Consider the following 25,306-nt stretch of genomic DNA (forward strand, 5'->3'; position numbering starts at 1 on the left):
TTCATTGGACATCCTTTTATTTGTTATCCAAGAAATCAACAGAAAGAACAAAAACGTAACTTCTAACACTTAGTTTACGACGCTGCTGTACTGTAAGGCACCGGTGAGATTTAGTGGTATATCGGTAGTGGCACAATAAAAAAACAAGAATTTTATAACATTAAAAAAACGTCAGTAAAAAATGTCAAAAACTTAGGTGTAATTTGAATAAAATGCTACATTATTATATTGTAACCATTACCTGTAATTAGTGTTATGTTCATAATAATTTAGCCTATATACGTCCCACTGCTGGGCACAGGCCTCCTCTCATGCGCGAGAGGGCTCGGGCTATAGTCCCCACACTAGCCCAATGCGGATTGGGGACTTCACATACACCTTTAAATTTCTTCGCAGATGAATGCAGGTTTCCTCACGATGTTTTTCTTCACAGAAAAGCTAGTGATAAATATCAAACTATATTTCGTACATAACTTCAGAAAAACTCTTTGGTACGAGCCGGGATTTGAACCCGCGACCTCCGGTTTGAAAGTCGGATGTCATGTCCACTCGGCCATTCATAAAAATGGTGTATAAAAAGTACTGCAGATAATCAGCCTAAAAATGAAATGTTATTTATTATATTTATTTATGAAAGTTAATCCAGCAAATGTGTAGATACAATATACAAATTATATGGCACAAACTTTGCTCATTCAAAATTAAGTAGAAATTTTTTGTACCGTTTTTTCAAAACATGTTCTACTTCATCGTTATTCTGCTTTCTGATTGGTTCTTTTTGATGTAACTTTTGGTATTTGATACCGGTATTAATAATTATCTATTTTCCAGCCTTTACGCTATTTCGTTCGCTTAAAAAAAACTTAAGTTTACTTTTATACCTACAATATTGGTAAAATAAGATAGGTATAAATAGGTACAGTTATTCCGGTAATATAATAGTGCGACTGAAAAATTAAAAACTTATCTTACGAACTATGAAAATAACATGGCGCTTTGCGCACACAACATAATATAAGGCAAGTGGTACAACATTACACCGCAATGTTCTTATGGCTTTAATATTCTAAACTTAAATTAAAAATCAACAAGTACATAATCAACATTATTACAGTCCGTCAGACTTTTCGCCCAAAATATAACTAAAAAGCTTAGAAAGACAGCGCTTTGCATATTATCCATTCCAATATTAGGTATTTATTCATTGTGAAAAACGTGGAGAGTTTTAGAATATTTTCAAAGACTCTAATTTAGAACTTTATTAGGCTTAGAACGCACTGAGATTAATTTCTTGCGGTTTCTGAACCGCAAATAGTGTAACGTAGGGCATGATTCATAAGCGCACGCACTTGCAAGACTGAAACCACAAGAAATTAATCGCAGTGCGTTCTAAGTCTTAGTACCTAGCATTCATGGAAAAGATCTACGAAAATGTCGCGTATACATAATATACAGATAAAGTTTTTTTTTGTCATTATAATGCACACATTCAAATGCCAAAACTTACTAGAACTTCAAACAACTTTCAAACAAAAAGAAATTGAAATCCGGTACGATCTAATCAAAAATACGGGTACCTACCACGATCATGTGTACCTACTACTTTTAGAGTAGAGTTTAATGGCGTTATTCATAAACGCGTTACTGGCCTGAATTAGCTATTAATCGTTTGTCTTTATCTGTTATTTTGACTTATATATTTGTGAGAAAAGGATAAAACATAATTTAACTAAATCAGGCTCGTAAAGTATTATGAATAAGGGGTAAATGTCTTTATGTTTATTTTATGTCTCTATGGGTCACAGTTAAATGCAAAGTATTGGCTTTAAATATAACTTTCGCATTTGCTCGCAAATAAAACTTGTAGTTTCTATTAGTTATAGAGAATATAACTGTGAGAATAAAATATATTCTTTACTTAACAATATGGCGAGGTAGTGTTAAACTTACATAAATCAGGTACAATAAGGTAATTTAATAAATAATACTAAATTGAGCTTTATCTATACCACAGTACAGAGAGAAATTTTCATCAGAAATATACTTGAAAGATTTCTCGTCTACAGTAACTGTAAAAATAACAAAAGTACTAGATGCCTGTTTGTAAGAAACCTTCCACAATTTAGTATCTAAGCCTGTATTGTATATTTCAAATTTACGAAATATTTGCTTAGTATCCAATGGAATATAACTGTTAATTTTGATAAGCAACTCTCGATTTCTCTTTTTTAAACTAAAATCTTTATTAGGAACGATTTCTAAATCTAAGTTGGCATCACTGATTACTTTTTTTATCCAGGCAACATCGTCCTCGTCATGGCAACTGTACATCAGTCCGCCATTTTGAGTGCCATGACATTTAAGTAGCGGTAAAAACCCACCAGCTTTATCTAATTCTTTAGCCATCACTGTTTGTACTTCTTTTATAATATCTTCCGTCAATATGTCGTCTGGATTCTTTGGCTTGATCATCACTAAATTTTCATCACTTTCTGTGTTAATTTTAGTTTTTTTAGGGTCGAGTTCTTGTGAGCAAATTGAATTACTATGAGATCTTTTACCACTTATATTAGAGTCGTCGTTTTCTTGCTTTATTATAAAGCTGAGATCAGTCTCTGAAATCGTCATTTCTAAATCACCAGCACAATCATTAGAATCATTTTCTGTCTTCACATGACAAGCAACATCAGCATCTGCACTTAAAATAGTCATCTCTAAATCCCGTATATCTTTATCTAAATCAGATAGTCCGGCTATATTAAGATTATCAGCTTCAAATTCAGTCTTTTCCTTCTTAATTTCTTCAATATTCATCAAAATATAATTTTCCTTATCTTTATTACGTTCTATAATAACATCGGTTTCAATTATAATCTCCAATCCTTCTATTTTAGTTTCGGTTGATTCAATCAGATTGTTATTGTATTGTGCTTTTAAGTCTTTCAAATTACCGTTCTGCACAGTTATACTCTTATGTTCATCAATGGTTTTATTTTCAACATTATTAGTCTCTGGACTTGTTCTCCCTAGAGCGTTTTCATAAAATTTTTGAGTATAATAATCATCTTTATTATTATTAACGTCTTTCGGGGCATTCTCGATTGCCTGAACAAATATGTTATTTTCATCTAGATCATCATTTTTACGAGATTTCTTATATATAACATTATCTTTAACGGGTACGTCAATTTTATTGCTAGCACTCACAATTCCATTACATTTTGAACTTTCTACGTTTCCAACCATATTCACGGTATTTACTTCTTTTGGCGTATCTTTATCACGGGGAGTTATCTTTTCATTAATAATATTATTATTTACTTGTTGATTATTATTGACTGATTTGGTATCGTTATTTTTGTCGCTGACTTTGAGTTTAGGAAAATTATTTGGTAAGCTCTCTTCTTTGATAATGCGCGTCCTGGTAAAAATTAGTTTTCTGTAACAATTAAATGAGAAAACTAATAATATAACATTCTAGGTCTTATGAAATATATGACAATATCGGTATATTTTAATAGTGGCATACACCTCAAGATATGATAGAGATAATTAGATAAAACAACAAACACTTAACAAGAACCCGTGTCAGAAATTATTTAAAATAGAACCTTAGTGACCTCATCACTTTGAAATTAAGTTCAAAACCAGGTGGGAAATATATTCCCTCTGCCTTATCTTAACTCCAAATGTAGTAAATATCATTTACCATCGTATTTTCACGGAAACACGAACGTATTCTGCTATTTCAGTCAGTCTCAGTACAAAAAGTACTGCGGTTGCCTGTAGTATTAGCATGACAAACACGAACGAGAAAATACGATGGCAAAGGCTTGTTCACTACATCTGTATGTCATGCATGTCTTAAAATACTTGATGGATAAACCCTTTTATAGTGTTAACGAATTTTATCATCATTAATCGTGTGTTTTTTTTTCTTCCTCGTGTTGTCCCGGCATTTTGCCACGGCTCATGGGACTCTGGGGTCCGCTTGACAACTAATCCCAAGATTTGGCGTAGGCACTAGTTTTTACGAAAGCGACTGCCATCTGACCTTCCAACCCAGAGGGTAAACTAGGCCTTGTTGGGATTAGTCCGGTTTCCTCACGATGTTTTCCTTCACCGAAAATGGTAAATATCAAATGATATTTCGTACGTAAGTTCCGAAAAACTCATTAGTACGAGCCGGGGTTTGAACCCGCGACCTCCGGATTGCAAGTCGCACGCTCTTACCGCTAGGCCACCAGCGCTTTAGCCTGGTGTGCGTTTAGATTTAATTAGTCTTAGGTGTGTAAAAAAAAAATTGGGGACAGCATTTTTATTTTATAACTTTGTATTGCTTATTGACATACTCGATTTGAATTTAATTGTAAATGGTCATTTCTGTATACGCATCATGGTGTGTGTATAAGCTCCTTAGGGCAGTCAGTTGAAAACGTTTTACAAGCAAAAGTTTTTGTTTACATAAAATTGACAGTTTTAACTTTCTGTCGTCGCGTTGCTAAAGTGAGGACGCTAAGCCCAAAGAATTTCGTTCATTGGCCCGCCTGTTCCGCGTAATTATATTCTTTGTCTGCCTCTTTATCGCTCAAATATGCAAGAGCGATAGAGGCAAATACCGAAATGTCGACTTTCGGTTTTAGCGGTAGGCCCTCAGTCCCGCCCATGATGCTGGCGGTCAATGCGTTTTTTTTTAATACTACGTCGGTAGCAAACAAGCATACGGCCCGCCTGATGGTAAGCAGTCTCCGTAGCCTATGGGCGCCTGCAACTCCAGAGGAGTTTCATGCGCGTTGCCGACCCTAACACTCCGCCCCCTCGTTGAGCTCTGGCAACCTTACTCACCGGCAGGAACACAACACTATGAGTAGGGTCTAGTGTTATCTGGCTGCGGTTTTCTGTAAGGTGGAGGTACTTCCCCAGCCTCTGCTCTAGATCTGGAATGACATCCGTTATGCTGTGTCCTACCACACAAAGCGAGACGACATTCACAGTGCCCTTTGCCCATATTATTTTCGTAGTCGACATCTATACTCCTCTATTTCATATTCTCTTTGGTATGATGCATTATTAATACATAAGTATAAATATGAGACGAGTAAAACAGGTATAAAACATAAGCTAAATATTGGCTGTTTATTACGTTTATATTCTATTTTTCTGCAAGAAATAATAAACCGTCTATTCGGCCTTTTTGCCGACTACAAACGTGGCCGGATAGTCGGCTTTCCCGATTAGCGACTAATACTTACGAATTCGGCTCAAACTTCACAGCGAGCGAGGCCCCCCTGGCCTCCAGCAAGGCCCCGAACAGCGGGGCCTCGGCGCCGTGCAGCGCGAGGCAGCGGTCGCCGTTGTTGAGGTGCACCACGACAGTGCGCATGAACGTTATTATACACTTTGGGATGCCGCCTTCTTTATATCTGAGAGTTAAAGAAAGAAAGAAATAGTAAATTTTAATACCTATTTATATTACTATATAAACCTATTTATTAATATTTATATGTCACTCCCCAAGGCCTTGGCAGAATGACAGCGTTGCAATTTGCCTCGTTTGCGAATAGCAACAATATGCTGAGACAGGGTCTTTTCCCTACTGCACACATTGCTGGACCCAAGTGTGTAATTTTCGGATTTTAATGTGTACATAATTTATATCTGTTGTTTTTTTTTGTTTTTGTTTTGTTGTTTAAGAACATGAAACATTTGAGTTGTTTGTTGTTGATGAATGATAAGTCATTATCTTTCTATCTTATTTCTTTCATCTTCTTGTCCTGTGTATGTGTGCTTTATGGAATAAATGTCATTTCTTTCTTTCTTTCTTTCTTTCTAAATTCCTACAGCTAAAATGAGGAAACAACTCAAAACTCGCATCTAATTACTTTGCCGCTTGTGGATTAAATGCAACTTTCTCATTAGTTTTCGAAGTATCATGACTATCATGAGAGCCTTTATCAGCTGGTGTGGTGAAATAGTTATTTGTTTTATAAGGGGGCAAAGTTGTTGTCACGGTCAGCTAGGCACTATAACGCTAATAGATGGCGTTGTTGTTATAATTTGACGTATTTAATTAAGCGGTGGTGGCCGAGTGGATATGACGTCCGACTTTCAATCCGGAGGTCGCGGGTTCAAATCCTGGCTCGTACCAATGAGTTTTTCGGAACTTATGTACGAAATATCATTTGATATTTACCACTAGCTTTTCGGTGAAGGAAAACATCGTGAGGAAACCTGCATACATTTGCGAAGAAATTCAAAGGTGTATGGGAAGTCCCCAACCCGCATTGGGCTAGCGTGGGGACTATAGCCCGAGCCCTCTCGCACATGAGAGGAGGCCTGTGCCCAGCAGTGGGACGTATATAGGCTGAATTATTTTTATTATATATTAATTAATTTATGTATGATAATGTGAATATTCTTAAAAAGTAATATGTTTCACGGTAATAGTATGCTGTTTCTTACGTGTTCAACTCAGATTGAGTCATGTCATGGTTTAGTGTATAAAACAAGTTTATTTGTATAATTTAAACGCACGTGCTAATATTGATACCCGAACCAGCGAAAGATTGCAAAATTGAACCACGAGCGTAGCGAGTAGTTCGAGAAGTGGAATCATGAGCGTTGCGAGGGTTTCAAGGCACGAGGGTTAAACAAACTTAGCCTCTGAGTGAAACACAGAAATTTTCACCACATCAACGCGAGGAAAATTAGGAACTAATTATGAAATACCAAAAAAAATAAATGTAGGTAATAAAAAAATCATTCAAAATCATAATTTCAAAGTCAATTCTACCAGCTAACATAAGGAAACAACTCGGAATTTGCATCTGCTTATTTTGCCACACATATGGATAATTAAATAATTATTTTAAAAAGGAACCCTAGTTTGATCAAATTTCCGTTTTCATATTATAAAATTTCATCGAAATTGCTAAAGCTGTTTTTGAGAAATCATTAAAAAATGATTATATCTGAAATAAATATGTCAGATTATTTGCCGCTACTGTACCTATAACATGAAAATTAAACATCATGGTAAATATTAGCAAGACATGTTGGCTGTGGGTACCAAGCTCAGCATATGCTAGACTGGCGTCCAGCGCTGGTTTTCAGTTTGGCCCCTTTTTGTAGAGGTCTGACAAAGTATTTACATGTTGATCTTTTCTGAGCCGTTAAGCATTTTTACTTACAACGAAAACAAAACTTATGTAAAATGATGAGCAGTTATGAAACAACAGTAATGCGCAAAGAACTATTTGTATTACAATATTACAGTCAAGTGGTTAGCGTATCGTGTGATTGTAACTGTTTACATGTGTCATCTGCTGTGCTGTTGTCATTGTGGTTGGGTGCATTAAGGTAGCTGGTGATGTACGGGATTTGAATATGTGTGAGTGTATATATATATATATATATATCGCTGTTTTATATTTGCATTTGTAATTCAAGTAAGTGTTTTTTTACAAGGCTTTAAGTGATAAACCACAAAAAAATAATGCATCCATAACTTACTGAAACGTAATCCGTTCCCACCAATCCCAGCTCAGTGCTTCTGCTAGTTTCGTCAGGTACAGCAACCGAAGGGCTCTCTTCCTGATCGCCTGCAATATTACTCATCGATCTTTATCAGGTGTTTATCGATCGAAGCGTTAGCGAGGAAATACGAAAGCATTTTCTTCACCACCACATTTTGATATTTAATAAATTGAACACATATCAGTGAAAGAATAATAATCGAAGTCAAAAGGCGTTCCAAAAGTTTTAATTACGTGTCGAAAGATGGCAGTAAATTTATGTCGCTACAAAGTTTTCTTCGACGATACACCTCTTTTTAAAAATTCTCTTTGGTAATAGAATAAAATCTAGCACTCTTATATTTAATTAAGGAAACCGTAGGTCTAGCTTTAAAATGCAATAGTTAATAATACCGCATATTGTAAACGACCGTTTGTTTCTTAATAAAAGAAAAAAAAAATAGGGTCCCGTTCTACCCTTTAGATACGGAACCCTCAATAATAAATTAATAGTTTAAAAAACACGCTTTTATAAATGCACGTAAAAACCAAAAAGGCTTCATCATCAGACCTTGAAACCTAATCGTGGTCAAAGTTCATTACAAGACTTTTCTAACAAATCCAAACACAGCTATGATACGATGTTCCGTCATGAAGTTCCAGTTCATATCTTCCGGCTCCATCATCAGATCAGTTCGACAGTACCATATTATTGTATTGTCATCAGAACTACATACAACTGCCTTTCATGACGCTACGATCCTTGGAAGATGGTTAAATTAGTTACCTTAGATTCCATTCTGCATTATTGCATGAGAATCTAATGTATACATTGAAATTCAAAACTACTATTATTTATTTTATTTTATATTAATGATTTCTCAAATTGTCCTCAATTGTAACTTATAATTTTTATGGAATTAAATAAAGCTTTTTATTATTTATTTATTATTATTAGATTCCATTACATAGTTAGTTACATAAATAAATAAATATTATAGGACATTATTACACAAATTGACTAAGTCCCACAGTAAGCTCAATAAGGCTTGTGTTGAGGGTACTTAGACAACGATATATATAATATACAATATAAATATTTATAAATACTTAAATTCATAGAAAACGCCCATGACTCAGGAACAAATATCCATGCTCATCACACGAATAAATGCCCTTACCAGGATTTGAACCCGGGACCATCAGCTTCGTAGGCAGGGTCACTACCCACTAGGCCAAACCGGTCGTCGAAACATACAGGTCAACCTAATAAAAGCGTGTTAAAAATAGGTACCTGTGGAGTAGCCGCGACTTCCATCCGAGTGATATCTATGTGCGGTATGATCCTCGTGACATCAGCTGCAGATATGACAATGTCTACATCAGCTTTAGAGGTTTTGGGGGTGCTAGGGGCTGGCTGGGGCTGGGGTTGGTTCTGGGGCTGGTTCTGATTCTTTGGTTTTGGTATTTTGATGTTGAGCGCCCGCAGCGGACGGTCCAGGAGTTTTTGTAGGGTTACTGTTCTGTGAAAAAAAAATTGGTGTCACGATTTAAACATTTCTGATTAAATACTTTCCTTCTTTTTAAGTCTTGTAATGCAACGTAAAAGAAACCACCGCGCGGAGTAATAATATTAGTCATACGTGTTACTTGATGCGCCCGGTATCGTAGGAACCCGCCTTACCCCGCGCGCGCGCAGCCCGCACGGTCGCCCGCGCCTGGCCTTTATAAGGCACAGCGCGGCCCCGGCTCGCCCAGTTATCTTCGGGACATCGCGCCACACCACAACACCAGACCTCCAGAGAGGTGGGCTCGGGACTTGCCCCGAGCCCTTCTACACCAGCAGTAGCTGACCAGCACTGCACACCACACCACAATCGGATACAACACGCCACACACGCCAGCTAAGCTGCCGGTCGCCTTCTCCGCGGCTCCATAACCTGGCCCCGCTCAAACGGTATCACCAGGTTAGGGGCCGTGGGGTTGGATAACGATCGGTAGCGAAGAGCTGGCCCACACCAGCTGCCCACACCGTCCCCAAAATGACGGCCAACAGACCACCCCACCAGTCGGTGGGGAAGCGACCCGCGACAGCCGCCGCAGCCATTGTGCGGTAGCGGCCCCTCATACCCCCCCTGACGGGGGGTATCGACAGATCACTCACACTCGGCTCGCCCAGTTTGTCTCGCGCAGCGATCCGATCACATTGACATGGGACGGAGTAGCTGACTTGACGAGCAAAGCATCGCGACCGCCCGGTATTGCTTCCGTAGCACGGTACAGTGCCGGTCAGCCGCGACGTACTTATCTAACTGCTAGGACGTACACTTTGTACTTAGGAGTAGTTGCGCTAATCGATACTTCCGTAGCACGGGATATCTTTTTGGCATTGCACTACGTTTCGTATGCATGTTAGGTTAAGTAAACCGTAAGTTGTAACATTTAGTTAGTCTCTTTTGTTATGTTGTGCCTTTAAATAGTTTCATACGCTAAGTTCTAGTTTGCCGCTTATTTGTTAAAGTTAAAATCTTAACATAAACTCTGTTGACTTGTTTTGCATATATTTGATTTTCTAAACGCTTAGCATTATTTTAGTTTCGCTTGCTCTGCACTATTATTTTTCATTGTAAACTTTTAGTTTTCTTAAACGCTAGCCTTGTTTAATGTTAATGTTTGCACAATAATAATTTACGCTTGTTGCTTACTGTTTATAGGTTCGTTATTTTTTTACTTTTAGTACTAGATTGCCGTACTGTTCTGTAATATTTACTGTGGTGCGATTTTCTTGACAATAAACGTCTCGAACTCTGCCGTGGTGGTTTCTATATTCGAACCTGCATTATAGTCTTATATTTAAATAAATAAATATTATAGGACAATATTACACAAATAAATATTATAGGACATTATTACACAAATTCACTAAGCCCGAGCTGAACCGGAGACGTTCGCTTTCGCTCGGTCAATTTAGTAAGGCTACTTACTTGAGATCTTTAGAGATGTCGCCCCTGAGCTCCATGCTAGGATAGTCCGCGAGTCTGCAGTAGATTTTCGCTTTGAGCTCGTTCTCCTTCTCAGTTAACTGTATGTTATGATGACCGTTCACGGATGTGAGGAGGAAGTGGAGGAACTTTCGCTCTCTCTCTACTAGGGGTTCCTGGGGATAAGAAAAGTTATATTACTTGTCTGTTTAACAGTTTTGAATTTCACGGTTAGTTTCACTAGACTTAAATCGACCGGGATATGAACTTTTTATATTGTTTTCATCACAATCGCTCGAAAAAGATCTTATTTCATGCAGGTGTGCTGAAGGACAAATGCCTATATTGTTCCCACGGGAGTTATGGATTGTGAAAAAAAGCCATATTTTGAGCTCCCGATATTTCGACGCAGTTACAAGCATCTTGTTCACGAGTAACTGGAGATAGTGGGTGGGTGTCAAAGATGTGTAGACTGCGCTCGGTCTACCCTCATTGTCTCCGATACCCAAAGGTTGTCTGGAAGAGATCGCTCTTAAGGGATAAGACCGCCGGTTGTTACCTCTATCTAATTGTCTTTGTGTTTCTGTCCATTTATTGTAAACTATGTGAGGTGTGCAATAAAAAGTATTGTATTGTAGTATTTTATTTATTTATGACATTAAATTTAATAATGATACCCACCTTAAACAGAATTTCCTTTCTCCACTCATCGTGTAACAGGAAATCGAGCAAGTTGTGGAGCAGCATCAGCCGGAAGTCGATCGGCTTGCGAGGAACTATTTTAGGAGGGGGCACATGGCCCAGCCCACCTCTTCTAGGCTGCAAACAACGTAAAATATAGACAAATTCATGTTTTCCGAGCAAAGCTCGGTCTCCCAGATATTAAATATTACAGGTGTAGGTGTAGATATTCGTTAATCAATACCGATATTACCGGTATATAGTATTTGGTATCTCACATGATCAATGTTAGGCATGACGGGCTCCATGATGCCGTCGCCGCGAGCCCCCAGCGCGCCGCCCTGCCACCCCATCAGTAACATCATACTGCAACAATACCGATACCGCTATCACGTACACACCTGGTCAATGTTGGGCATGACGGGCTCCATGATGCCGTCGCCGCGAGCCCCAGCGCGCCGCCCTGCCACCCCATCAGTAACATCATACTGCAACAATACCGATACCGGTATCACGTACACACCTGATCAATGTTGGGCATGACGGGCTCCATGATGCCGTCGCCGCGAGCCCCCAGCGCGCCGCCCTGCCACCCCATCAGTAACATCATACTGCAACAATACCGATACCGGTATCACATACACACCTGGTCAATGTTGGGCATGACGGGCTCCATGATGCCGTCGCCGCGAGCCCCCAGCGCGCCGCCCTGCCACCCCATCAGTAACATCATACTGCAACAATACCGGTACCGGTATCACATACACACCTGGTCAATGTTGGGCATGACGGGCTCCATGATGCCGTCGCCGCCCTGCCACCCCATCAGTAACATCATACTGCAACAATACTGGTACCGGTATCACATACACACCTGGTCAATGTTGGTCATGACGGGCTCCATGATGCCGTCGCCGCGAGCCCCAGCGCGCCGCCCTGCCACCCCATCAGTAACATCATACTGCAACAATACCGGTACCGGTATCACATACACACCTGGTCAATGTTGGGCATGACGGGCTCCATGATGCCGTCGCCGCCCTGCCACCCCATCAGTAATATCATACTGCAACAATACCGGTACCGGTATCACATACACACCTGGTCAATATTAGGCATGACGGGCTCCATGATGCCGTCGCCGCGAGCCCCCAGCGCGCCGCCCTGCCACCCCATCAGTAACATCATTCTGCAACAAATAAAATACACCACCTTACAGAAAACCGCAGCCAAATAACACTAGACCCTACTCATAGTGTTGTGTTCCTGCCTGTGAGTAAGGTTGCCAGAGCTCAACGAGAGTGCGGGGTGTTAGGGTCGATAACACCTCTGGAGTTTCAGGCGTCCATAGGCTACGGAGACTACTTACCATCAGGCGGGCCGTATGCTTGTTTGCCACCGACGTAGTGAAAAAATATATACAACAGTCAGGGTTAATCAATAGTGCACTCGCGAACATAGAAGTGGCATAACTTCACATGGCTTTTCCACTGAATAACATTTCTAATCTTCGTGCCATCCTGAACAAAATAGTTACTAATGAAAGCCGGAGATACTGAAAAAAAAAACCATTTTCTCAAAATAAACAAAAAGCTCTTTAAAAAAAGAGATTTTTATTTTGAAAATTTCTTGTGGTTCTAAACTTCTTGATATTCATGTGTACCAAAGTCCGTATAAAACTTGCACCAAATCTATTATCTGTAATTGGCTCAAAAACCTGTGTACATACCATTGAACTTTTATAACTACGTATACATAGAACCGGCAAAAATAACCAGTATTTTGCGCCACGAGTTTGTTTGTTGTCAAACCAACAACGGTTGACAACAAACAAAGGAAGCGGAGCGTAAATCTCACCTCTCTATGAATTTCATGGCGCTTACGACGTTTTGGTCGCGTGGCACAGGTGGCGATTGCGACAATTTCATTGTTTGATATGGCTTCTCTATAGTAATTAATAACTTAATGGTACATACATATACAGATATAGTAATAAAAAAAAAACAATTATTTCAGAGAAGATCCATTTACAACACAACAAACAATTAAAATATTTTCATATAAATTAAATTAAAATATCTATTAAATTAAATTAAAAATACGAATTAATTAGTAATGACAATACTGCTAACCTCATCCCGATATCGCTCTCGACAGGAGTAGACAAGTCTTCAAGCAGCTTCGCCGTTCGCCTGCTCATGCTGCGGCCACGCTCTTGCTTCCTTGGTTCCTCGTCTGTGGTCAGGTCTATGATCTCTATGGTAGGCTTACCGCCTTTTTCGAACTTTATTCTGCAATTTTTTTTAATCATATTTTCTTAGAATACTAGTGGGATCAGCTGTTGAGATTCTTTCTTTGAAAGAAAAAATAACGATAGGTATTACATCCTGACAAACTATTAAAGTCAGTAGAAATATGCCTTAAATTAAAAAATATATAGGCATAGAATAGAATAGAAGTAGGGATTGTAAACTTACGAAAAGCATATTAAGAGGTGTTTTTATATCCGCGACACTAAAACGAACTGTCTTTTCGGTATATTTGACGACCAGTTTGGCCTAGTGGGTAGTAACTCCGCCTACGAAGCCGATGGTCCCGGGTTCAAATCCTGGTAAGGGCATTTATTCGTGTGATGAGCATGGATATTTGTTCCTGAGTCATGGGTGTTTTCTATGTATTTAAGTATTTAAATAATTATACATTATATATATCGTTGTCTAAGTACCCTCAACACAAGCCTTATTGAGCTTACTGTGGGACTTAGTCAATTTGTGTAATAATGTCCTATATAATATTTATTTATTTATATCTAGGAAGAGGATTAAAATTGTAGTTAGATAATGAACTCACAATCTGTCTTTACTCAAAGAACGGTCTCTCGTTTTCATCGGCACCATCGATTTGCTCCTGGCTCCTGTTGCGACGCTAAAATTATTAAAAAACATGAATTAGAAAAGTAAATCTAATTTGAGTTTGTACATGTAATACATTAACAAATATTTAAAATAATGATTTAAACTGTCACGATTTTTACTCATTAGTTTTATTTTTATTTTTATTTATTTAGGATTACCAACAGATAATACATCTTACATGCTCTTAAATCTATATGACAATCAGGACTGATGCTTATCTAATTATAGGTAACCACATCTTATATAAGTGTCTTCTACCAGTGAACATGCAGTAATCTTACGGTTAAATTAATTAGTACCAGTACATTACATTAACAAATGCTTTTCGTACAACTAGGATGACGGTAAATAGTTGATAACAATTATTAACTACTTATATACAAATATTTTATATAAATATTTTATTAAGGATTTTTAAGTCATCTGTGAATCTGTGGCGAATTATTTGTGATATCCAGTGAGCCAACATATTTCATCACCTTTCTTTTAAACTGTTCTGGTCTATCGTTGAATATGTCAACTCCCGCAGAGCCAGGGATATGATTGTATAATTTTGCCATTCTTAAAACACTAACGTTTTCAGTACGACGGGACTTAAACGCGTAAAATTAAGTTTTAAATTTACCTCCGACGGTGGTGGTTAGCCAGCCTACTCCGAGACCGCGGGGACAACGCCGTCCTCGAAACGTCGGACGTAGATTTAAAACTTAATTTTACGCGTTTAAGTCCCGTCGTAGTGAAAAATAATGAAATATTTAAAAGCCAAGGGTTAATTATTTATTTACTTACTTTGGTTGGACTTTAGGTGGCACTGGTGCTGGTGTAGCAAATTTTGGAGCTTTCTTTAATGTGATGCTTCTGAAATCAAAATAGCAACTCTTAATATAATTCCCGTTTGCAAATTATTATAACTTTTTAATCTTTCCTTTGATTTTGAAAAGGGACATGGATAACAAATGCCTTGGAACGAAACGGACCCTCAAAATCTAATATTTAAGTTAAGACAAAAACCGTATCAAAATTGCTGCCATTTTTTAAAGAAAGTAATATAACTGACGTTTTTTTATAGCTCTTCACTACCAACAATGTGGAACTTACCTTTTACTGAAATCGTCACAAATAGTGTTACAGATGTGGTAAATAGTGAAGACTGATTATTTAAAATCCCTAGTGTACATTTATTCTATAGCGTGACGTGACGTACGTTTGCGTTAAGTCTCATTTTGTATGGGATTTAGAAACAGCGCGCCAAGCGGGACGTTTTAGAAACTCAAACTAACTAACCCGTACGCAACGTCACGCTATCGAATAAATTTACACTAGGGGTACAGTACATTGCCGATCAGTGACACGAACGTTATCGAGAAAATACGGATGGGGACGGACTTATTACTTACCTTTCCTTTTCGTTGACGCTCGTCGTTATCTTACAGATCTTGGCAGCTTCGTTGATGCTGTAGTTGAGTCTCCAGAGTAGGTCTCGGTAGTGCGGGTCGAACAATTCGCGGTGCTTTGAGTTACCTGTGTGAGACCATCCCGGTATTGAAACTGGGCCGTACAATACATACTTAAATAAATAGAATACACATAACTCAGAAAAAAACAAAGCAAAAAAAAAAATAACACCTATCATCATACGTGGTAGGTAAAATATAAATATTCATTGTAATGTTTCTATTTTATGTGTACTAAGTTAAAGTTTATCACGAAATATAGAATAATTTATGATTATGATTTACAATAAATGCAAGGTAAAGTTCGGAAAAAAATAAGTTACTAAAATACCGGTAATTTGTATAATTCTCTATATTAACTGACCTGCCAACTGTCTAATATCTTTAATGAAGAGTATTTCTTCGTCCTTAAGTTGAGAGAATGTACGACTACAGACGCTTGAATCGTCCGCGAACTCCGTTAGAGCAATAATGGTTTGTTTGAAGAAGGGCTCGGCTATGTTTGTGAGAAGCTTTAGTGGTGGGAGCGCCGAGGACTCGTTGTTTCTGGAAAGTTACAATATGAGTAAATACCGGTATCATATCGTTGATAAACTGGTATATTTTTTTTGCAATGTGCTCGGTAAATGTTTTGTACTTGGTAAAGTATCGGTACCTAAGGTTAGTACCGATACTTAAGCTCAGTACCGGTAACTCATCAACTACCGGTGCCTCTTTCACGAAGTACAATACAATATTATTTATTGCACACCACACACAGTTTACAATTCAAATTCAAAATTATTTGTTTCATGTAATGTACACACATAGAAATGTAGAGAGAGAGAGAGAGAGAGAGAGAGAGAGAGAGAGACAGAGATACTTGTAGGGGAATGCGTCATACGTCCCTGATGCGCAATACATGCACAGAAACATAAACAATTTGATAAAATTAATACAGGCGCTTTCTTATGATAAGATTTCTTCCAGACAAATGTTTAGGGTAGCGGAGACAAACTTGAAATATGCAGTAGGTGGTGTAGAGAAAAAAAACCGGGCAAGTGCGAGGACTCGCCCACCGAGGGTGCCGTACTTTTTAGTATGTGTTGGTATAGCGGCAACAGAAATACATCATGTGTGATTCAACTGTCTAGCTATCACGGTTCATGAGATACAGATACAGATTCAATTTAAAGTTTATTTTAGTTACTATAACGGATAAAATAGTATTTTATATAATCATGATATAGTAGAGAGCTTTTTAAGTTGCCTAAGTAAGGTACGAGATTGAAAAGCTTGATTATATCACTATTGTACACAATTCTTTTTCTACGAGTCATCTAATATAATACTATTTTTACTACAAAACCTAAATAATTAATGAAAATTGGGAAATATCTCAGTAGACAGAAATGTAATACAAAAGACATAAACGCGCGACTATTGTCGCCCGTTTACTCTTTTCTATAGGAGCGCGGCGGCACGTGATTGGTAAATTTTTTACAGCGTATCGAAATTAATATTATAGTTTAGTTGGGAGCCCATACATGAAAAGTACGCAATTATAGTCTGGTATACGATATCTTAACACATTCACTGCCAGACAAAAAACGGCGCACTACCCAGCGGGTTGTCCGGCATCTGAACAAAGTTCACGAGCGCCCATCAGGTGGGTTCCCGGCAGTGAATGTGTTAATAAAACCATTACAGTCAACGAGTAGAAAAAACATATAACATAAGGTAATGATGTTAGTTTTGTATGTACTCACGGGGATGTTGAAACTGCGTCAGCAGATTTTTGGATTTTTATCCATGTCATACTTCTGAAAAATAACAAGATAATTGACATTATAACAGTTTGCTATTATAACAGAATAATTCAGAATGATAAGAATACAAATAATGAATTGTTCTTATTTATTTTTCTGTTCCCGGAAGTTAAAACCATTAGTATTCATTATAAATGCCTAAAATTTCGATATATCTGGAAAAAATATCGGGACGGGACAGATTAGTCACAACCTGAAATTTGACTCCACTCACTTAAGCCAGTAGGTTCAGAAAACGGAGTTTTTAAAAAGTTGTAGCTCTTTTTGGATCAAAATACGACTATCATAAATACACGATGACGCGCAGTTTGTCAAATCTAACCTTTAATAACTTGACAATACAAGTCGAGGCGCGCGTCTTCGTGAATGACACGATCTATACGCACGGTGAGAGTGAGAGAAGAACACCAACTTATTGGGCCTCCATTATTTGAGATATATATCACCATTATTATACAAGATGGCCAAAAAATATGTGCATTACTATGGGACCAACCCCGATACCGCGAAAAAAAATTTACCCTCCCATAGAAAATGGACCAGCTAAAATGTATGAAACAGCCAAGAAATTATTTTCGCGATTTGGGGGTTGGCCCGATAGAAAAAGTTGCTCAGTATAAGCCGAAAACCTCCCTGGCAATGCACATATTTTTTGGCCACCTTGTATATACCATTATTTGTGATATCTTATTCTCAAGTACAAAGCCTGCACGTAACAAACGCCTCTTTTTGACCCAAGCAATGGTACTCGGAAATTTCTTGATTATTTCACAGAAATATAAGAAATTTCCATTTTATGTTTCGGAAACTTTCAATCCCCATACAAAATAATAAGAAGTTTCCGAAACTCGACCAACGTCGAAAATTTCGCAATTTTGGCAAGTTTCCTTCGGCACATCTGTATTTAAGGCATTAAGTCCACCATTTGTACTTAATATTTTATGTGCAATAAAGTATAAATAAATAAATATTTTACAGTACATATGGTGCTACTTTACCGCACTAGTGCGAAAATTAGCATATTACGTTTCGGTGTCGAACATTTAAAGGGCCATATGTGCTGTAAAACGTTGTACGATATATGTGCGAATAGATAATTCCTATTTTTGGCACTTGTATCGTAATGTACTATTAACACTACTATAACTGACCTATCTTTCTCAATGACGGTATAAGTCAACTCGCAAGTCATCAACGCCTCCTTCACGACACGATCTAGTTTCCACAGCAAAATGCGGTATCTTGGCATGAACATGTCTCGCACTGTTTGGGTTTCTGTAACAACAAAATTGCAACAAAATATGACTAATCTTTGAAGAAAATATCGTCAGGTGACAAGCAAAACTCACTAATTACCATCACAAGTTCAAAGCCATAATGAACCATATTACTACCAAATACGGTTGATTTGTTTTTAATTATTTGTTAGTAATTAGCGAGTTTTTTTTTTGTTTTTTTTTTTTGCTTGTCATTTGACGATATTAATAGTAAAGAATACCTATTAGTTCTTTCATGATCTATACTCTGTATCAGGTTCAACTTTTTTTAATTAAAGTAAACAAAAAAGTTGTAAATTTTTGGGTAGTTATACCAATTATTGGTTAACCAACCAAATACAAAATCGCCTGGATCTGTCACTGAACGATCTGACTTTAACCTACATTATTTGAGTTTTCATCTACCCTCAACTGGCTTAAGGAGCCATTTGAGGGTAGTTTTTGTATACTTTTATTTAAATATGAGTATATTAGCAAACCACTTTATAATAATAATAATAAAGACGTTTATTCAAAAAGTTTAAACATAGGTACATAATAAAAGTACACAATAATGCTTACAAACTAGTTGAAAGGGAAAGTGGCTCAGGTAATGTCTGCACCAAAAGGCCTCTGCAGTGGCAGCATGGTTCCATTTTTATCGCTTGTCACTACGCCCGTCACATTCGCACTTACATACTTGTTAGAAAGTGACAGGCATGCTGACAAATGAAAAAGAGCCGACCATCTTAGCCCTACTGGCTGGGCACAGTGGCCCTAAAGACTTCCAGAAACGGATGCTGTTATTCTGCCACCGCCGTATTTGTACATCTAGCTAAGGACAGCAGAAACATTAACACTATTACATTTAGGACAGGATAGCAAAACCGAACAATACACAGTGAATACAAAAAAAAATGATAACTAAATTTAAATATCTATAGAGCAGGTCATTCATTCATTTATTCTTGTTGCTACTGTAAATATTCGAATGCTAATGGATATATACAGTGATATTATTATAATTAGCTTAAATCCAAAAATACGATTACAATATTTAAAAATTACATGACGGTCATCTCTTACGTCATAATTGATCGACATCTACTTATAGAAAAGATACATTGATTGACTAACATGCGTAAGATCTAGAGCAGAGACTGGGGAAGTACCTCCACCTCACAGAAAACCGCAGCCAGATAACACTAGACCCTACTCATAGTGTTGTGTTCCTGCCGGTAAGTAATGTTGCCAGAGCTCAACGAGGGGGGGGCGGGTTTAGGGTCGGCAACGCGCATGGAACTCCTCTGGAGTTGCAGGCGTACATAGGCTACGGAGACTGCTTACCATCAGGCGGGCCGTATGCTTGTTTGCCACCGATGTAGTATAAAAAAAAATCTAAGACAATTTCGCTTTTGCTTCGAATTTGACAGGTAAAAGAAATGGCGCTGTACAGCTCCATACATTTTGCGGTAACTTTGATTGTCAAAAGTTGACGTTTGACAATTCAGTGACCGCAAAACATATGGCGCAGTACAGCGGTAACCGGTATTTTTTGTATGGGAACGAAAACGGTATTATTGCGAAGTTTTTGCAAAAAAAACCGGTTCCGATCCCTGGTTTTATGGGTATAAGGGGCACATTTTTCTTAGACTTCACCTCTCTGTTACAATCAATTATCTTTGTTTAGAGTAAGTACTCAACCACTTACCATCAGGTGAGATCGTGGTCAAACGCCTGCCTATGTTTATATAAAAAAAAATACTCTATATCTTTAGGTATTTAAATAAAAGTAAACAAACAAGTCGGTCACAAATAGCCAAATTTTCAAAAATAAGTTGAAGTCTTTCTTGCTAGAGAAGTGCTACTCTTCGGTAGAGGAATTTGTGAATGAACTAAATTTTAACATATAAAATTATAATAGTGTTTTTATTTTCTAAATTTACAATTTGACATCCTACATTTATATTGTAATTAAATCCTAATTCCCATTTTGTTACTTTTCGTATTTTTATGTCTTAATTTTAATATTAGTTGCATGTTTGTTGTTTTTGTTCATGTAGTTTTAAGTAGTTTTATAATAATTATAATTCAAACACAATGTAAATATTGTTTTATGAATAAATAAATAAAAAGTACATTTTCGGGTAGTTATAACATTTATTGGTTAACCAACCGAATACAAAATCGCCTGGGTCTGTCACTCAACGACCTGACAATAATCATTTAATCATTATTTGATCATGTAATGTTTTCATCTACCCTCAACTGGCTTAAGGAGCAATTTGAGGGTAGATTTTGTTTACTTTTATTTAAATACCTAAAGATACAGAGTATAGTACTCGCACTTTTAAAAACCTCAAATTAAATTGCAACCGTCGATGTGGTAAATACATTTATATTGTCCAACTCCACTATTCTAAAGTTTCTAACTGACCTGCAAATGATAAAACCTCCTTCACAAACATGATCTCCCCCTCCGAAAGCTGACTAAACGTCTTCATCTTGCAATTCTCGTTGTCCGCAAACTCTGTTAAAATAATAAACAATACAAGTAAATATTTTCAAAGGTTAGGCTACCCTAGTTATTAGAAGAGTTGGTGGCCTAGCGGTAAGAGCGTGCGACTTTCAATCCGGAGGTCGCGGGAACAAACCCCGTTATGTACCAATGAGTTTCTCGGAACTTATGTACGAAATATCATTTGATATTTACCAGTCGCTTTTCGCTGAAGGAAAATAGCCAGGTCCACACAGAGCGAGCATACGCGCGAGGCAACTTCCTCACGCACAATACGGCCAGTGTAGACGTGCCTCGGCCGAGGCGGCGCACTCGGGCGAGGAAAACGCGCGGGCCGCCTCGGCCATGAGGAATCCGGACTAATTCCAATAAGATGTAGTTAGTAATTGTATTGTAATAATATTAAATTTTAATTGAATAATTACATTTCACATTGTATCCGACGATCATATTCGATAAGTATTGCTTATGTATCCTTTTACATTAACTATGAACATTGTATTGAGAGATACACTAAACTAAACTACTACCCTCTGGGTTGGAAGGTCAGATGACAGTCACTTTCGTAAAAACTAGTGCCTACGCCAATTCTTGGGATTAATTGCCAAGCGGACCCCAGGTTCTAATGAGCCGTGGCAAAAAGCCGGGATAACGCGAAGAAGATCATGAGAATATCCTAGTAGTCCTAGTAGGTCCTAGTAGGTATTTACCTGTGAGGCCGACCACCGTTTTGCTGAAGAATTTCTCAGTTACATTAGAAAGGAGGCTTAGAGAAGGTATAGTGGTTGCGGCGTCAGCGTAATACGGGTCGAGAAATCTGTTGGTTCTGAAAAGAAAACAATATTTCCGTCATTTTATCTGTCTAAATATTTTGACTGCTAAGATCAATGTGGGTTAGCACTGATTGACTAGCACGTTATTTTCTCGCGGATTAGCAAAGTAATATTTCTTGTTTTAATTAGTGGGGAAGTCCGTCTAGACCAAGTTGGCAGCAATTTTGATAGCCCAGCCTGTGCAAGAGTTAAGTAAACGTCGTTGGGGTAATGTAATGAGGCTCTGGTAATACTTAACATAAGATTAAATTTTCAGATACTTACAGAGACTGCTCATTCTGGATGTTAGAATGTTTATTTTCTTTATGCGGACTATTTGACACATTCTTGTCCTTGTGTGTTTCATCTTTATTCTTTTTCTCACTAACATTATTAGTCTTAGGTTTTTCTTTATCTTTTTTAGATTTGTTGCTATTTTTAGGTACTTTTTCAAGCAGTAAAACCCTGAAATTTGAAAAAAAAAAAAACTACTGGTCAAACTATTATTTTGCAGCTACCAGTAGGTATACATATGTATATTGAGATTTTTTTTTCGGTTCTTTTTTTGCAGCCAAACCAAAAAAAATATCACGTTATCTTGTGAAGGAGTAGTTTCTTAACTTGACCTAACCTAGTCAAGTTAAGAAAATACTATTTAATTCATCTCATAATTTTACCAGACTACGGAAAAAACCATAACAAATAAAAACTTACGCCGTCTCTGTCCTACTAGTTTCCTTAAGCGTCACCTCAAACTTACAATCCCCACACTCCTCCATAGCGTCCCAAAGCGGTGCGTAAAGCGACTTATACCCGAACCCAACATCCTTGTCCCGATACTTCAACAGATTGTAGATATACTCCGCTTGGCTTAAAGGCATTTCTTCATAGGACAACTTGGTTTGAGTACTTTTAACAAAGCATAAAGTTTTGTCTAGGAATCTAAGTTTGAAGATACTATTGGGTTCTTGGTTTTGAGGAAGGTTGGGTGAGCGTGACTGGGTTGCATGTGAGTGGGGTTGAATGGTGTTGGGTTCTTGATGATGCAGGGGAGCACGTGTGTGAGGTCGTCGGAGAGCTGAAGCTCTAGCTTGGATTAGGCGGTCAGCTATGGTGCTGTGAAACATTAAATCGATTTGAAGAAAAGCTTGTTGTCAGTCATGTGATAAGCAGACAGCAAAGTTTAGTTGATATGAAAGTTAATTTATTTGGAAGGAATGAGTGCACAATGTGTCTGGACCATTATAAAACTATAGCCCTACACTTTTATGATATTTGGGAAATTTTATCTTATACTACCTCAGAAACATGAGTGCTTTCTATTTTCATATATTTTTTTGGATAAAAAAAATTATAGAATGGGAGAAAATTTAAAAACTTCTACTTGTAAGGTTGAAAAAGTAAAAGAGCTTGTGATTCTAAGTAGTATAAAAAGTGTTACATTATTGTAATTTATTTTAAGAGACATATAAGCAAAATAATCAGTCAGATGGTAAATTAAATTTGACATAAAATAACAATAATAAAATAAGCATTACCTCAGCTTGACTGGCTTTCTCTTAATCTTATTAGAAAATATCTTTTTGTACACTAAGAGGCTGTAAGAAAAAAAAACAAAGATAATCTTACATAAATTTACCCTGTTTCAAGCAAGTTATAACTTTATTTTCTCAAATAAAAAACTACACAGAGTTTAATAATGTAACTTGCTCTAGCATTCCACGGGCTGTCCCATACAGACACATTTTATTTCCTGTGTTGCGACTTTTTTTCGGCTTTAAAGCAGGCAGTTATTTTTCTGTGCATATTTTTGACCATTAGTCACAGAAAAGGAAACTTATACCTGCAAATCTTCAGTAAATTCACTTTTGTGTGGGACAGCAGTAGACAATTTCATGGAATACAGAGGAGTATTCCATGAAATTGTCTACTGCTTTCAGTATCATTAACTACTCTCAGTAAGTTACATTTTATTTGACCCCTAGTATGTGTAAGGGCTTGTGCACAAATCACGCGAGGTTCAATAGGGGGTTATGTGCGGTAGGGGGGGGGGCAAATATCAAAAAGTAACCGAAAAAGCCACGCATGATTTGAGCATGAACCCTAAGCACTGATCTGTGTGAACAAATTTAAATAATATTGTATTAAACGATGAATTTAAATTCATGCGCACTGATCAGTACTTAGACATATGAAGGGTTAACTAACATTACTTATTAAATAAAATTAAGTATATAAACTGTATGTATGTATGTATGTATGTACATACTTTATTGTACATAGAAATAAAAACAGGAAAAACACAGTTACAGAGTAAATTAAATACAACAAAGGAGAACTTATCCCTGTATGGGATCTCTTCCAGTTAACCTTTGAGGAAATGAGTAAAACAGAAGTAACGGTGAATGAATGACAAACACAAACAAAAGTGTACAATCACTGAAATTAATGAAATGCATGTTTTGAATACACATTGATACAAATATACATAGATAGAAAAATAACCATAAAATAATGCATACATATAATTAGACATTATTTTAAATTTCTAAACTTACTTTCCATTCTCATAAGCGTGTGTCCAACGAAACACCTCACGAGACATCTCCAGAACTTCAATTATCTCCTCGGCAAGCACTCTGTCTACATGCTTGAAGGCCTTGCTCTTTAGATTCCTTGTATCAGTGACCAAATTTACCAGAAACGCCTCGACGTAAGGCGAAATGGAGGGAAAGTATACTTCACTGTTGTTTCTTTTTAAAAAGTCCAGTGTTTTTTGAAGATAATCGTTTACTTCCATGGGTTCCATGTATTCCATGGCTTTCTCTAACTTCATTAGGTTTTTTGAAGACATGTTGATAGTGTTTTCGCAATTGCACAAAAGTTTATTGATAGTTAAATTGTTTATTATGTTTCAAGGATGCCTAAAGTTCCACGTGCATGATGTTAGACATTTTTACTACTCATACCACCGAAGAAAAGTAGTGATAGTTCTCATGAACATATTGTATTATACAAATTCGTATTTGTGGGTATGCTCACTTCTGGAAAATGGAATAAACCGCGTTATCAGCGAAATATACAACCACAAAAAGTAGTTAAGACACTTTTAAATATCTTAGTAACACTAGTTAAGTAAGTTGGGATTATTGCCGACAGTATTATTGCTTGAAAGTTGCAAGAAAGAATGGTTTGTCAAAAACTACAAAATTTTCGCAAAACAACAAATAGAAAACTGAGAAGATGTCAAGAAGAAAATTTCAAAAAACAGGAAGTCGACGTTTTGTTCATTCATATTCTTCTAGAAATAATGTTGAACTAATCATCCAAACATACCTTAAATTCAAACAAGATATATTTATTTAAG

The 25,306-nt window shown here is 37.2% G+C and overlaps 1 protein-coding gene across 2 annotated transcripts; it reads right to left on the reverse strand.

Annotated features, from left to right (window-relative positions):
* On the reverse strand, window positions 1–25,192 carry LOC133531888 (uncharacterized). 2 transcript variants are annotated; one of them, XM_061870292.1, is made up of 20 exons: window positions 24,498–25,189; window positions 23,478–23,537; window positions 22,654–23,055; window positions 22,225–22,404; window positions 21,838–21,953; window positions 21,047–21,139; window positions 18,505–18,628; window positions 17,294–17,347; window positions 15,910–16,091; window positions 15,489–15,612; window positions 14,881–14,949; window positions 14,027–14,101; window positions 13,309–13,467; window positions 12,278–12,365; window positions 11,177–11,314; window positions 10,499–10,671; window positions 8,809–9,037; window positions 7,513–7,601; window positions 5,253–5,423; window positions 1–3,439 (listed from the first exon to the last, which is right to left on the reverse strand). In XM_061870292.1, exons 1-20 carry the CDS (start codon window positions 24,791–24,793, stop codon window positions 1,975–1,977), a joined length of 4,287 nt encoding a protein of 1,428 aa, XP_061726276.1. In that variant the 5' UTR covers window positions 24,794–25,189; the 3' UTR covers window positions 1–1,974. The 2 variants fall into 2 exon arrangements, with proteins under 2 accessions (XP_061726276.1, XP_061726277.1); XM_061870293.1 differs by lacking the exon at window positions 23,478–23,537 and having other exon boundaries at window positions 24,498–25,192.
* Window positions 25,193–25,306: the final 114 nt, after the last annotated feature.

This window comes from Cydia pomonella, chromosome 26 (assembly GCF_033807575.1).
Source record: "Cydia pomonella isolate Wapato2018A chromosome 26, ilCydPomo1, whole genome shotgun sequence".
Taxonomy (NCBI): domain Eukaryota; kingdom Metazoa; phylum Arthropoda; class Insecta; order Lepidoptera; family Tortricidae; genus Cydia; species Cydia pomonella.

Excerpts from the sequence above, each read along its gene's own strand:
- LOC133531888 (XM_061870292.1), bottom strand. The coding sequence starts at position 24,793 with ATGTCTTCAAAAAACCTAATGAAGTTAGAGAAAGCCATGGAATACATG. Across the intron at positions 13,468-14,026 it reads TCTTTGAGTAAAGACAGATT|AATAAAGTTCGAAAAAGGCG; the intron begins GTGAGTTCATTA and ends AAAAAATTGCAG. Across the intron at positions 9,038-10,498 it reads GACATCTCTAAAGATCTCAA|AACAGTAACCCTACAAAAAC; the intron begins GTAAGTAGCCTT and ends TTTTTTTCACAG.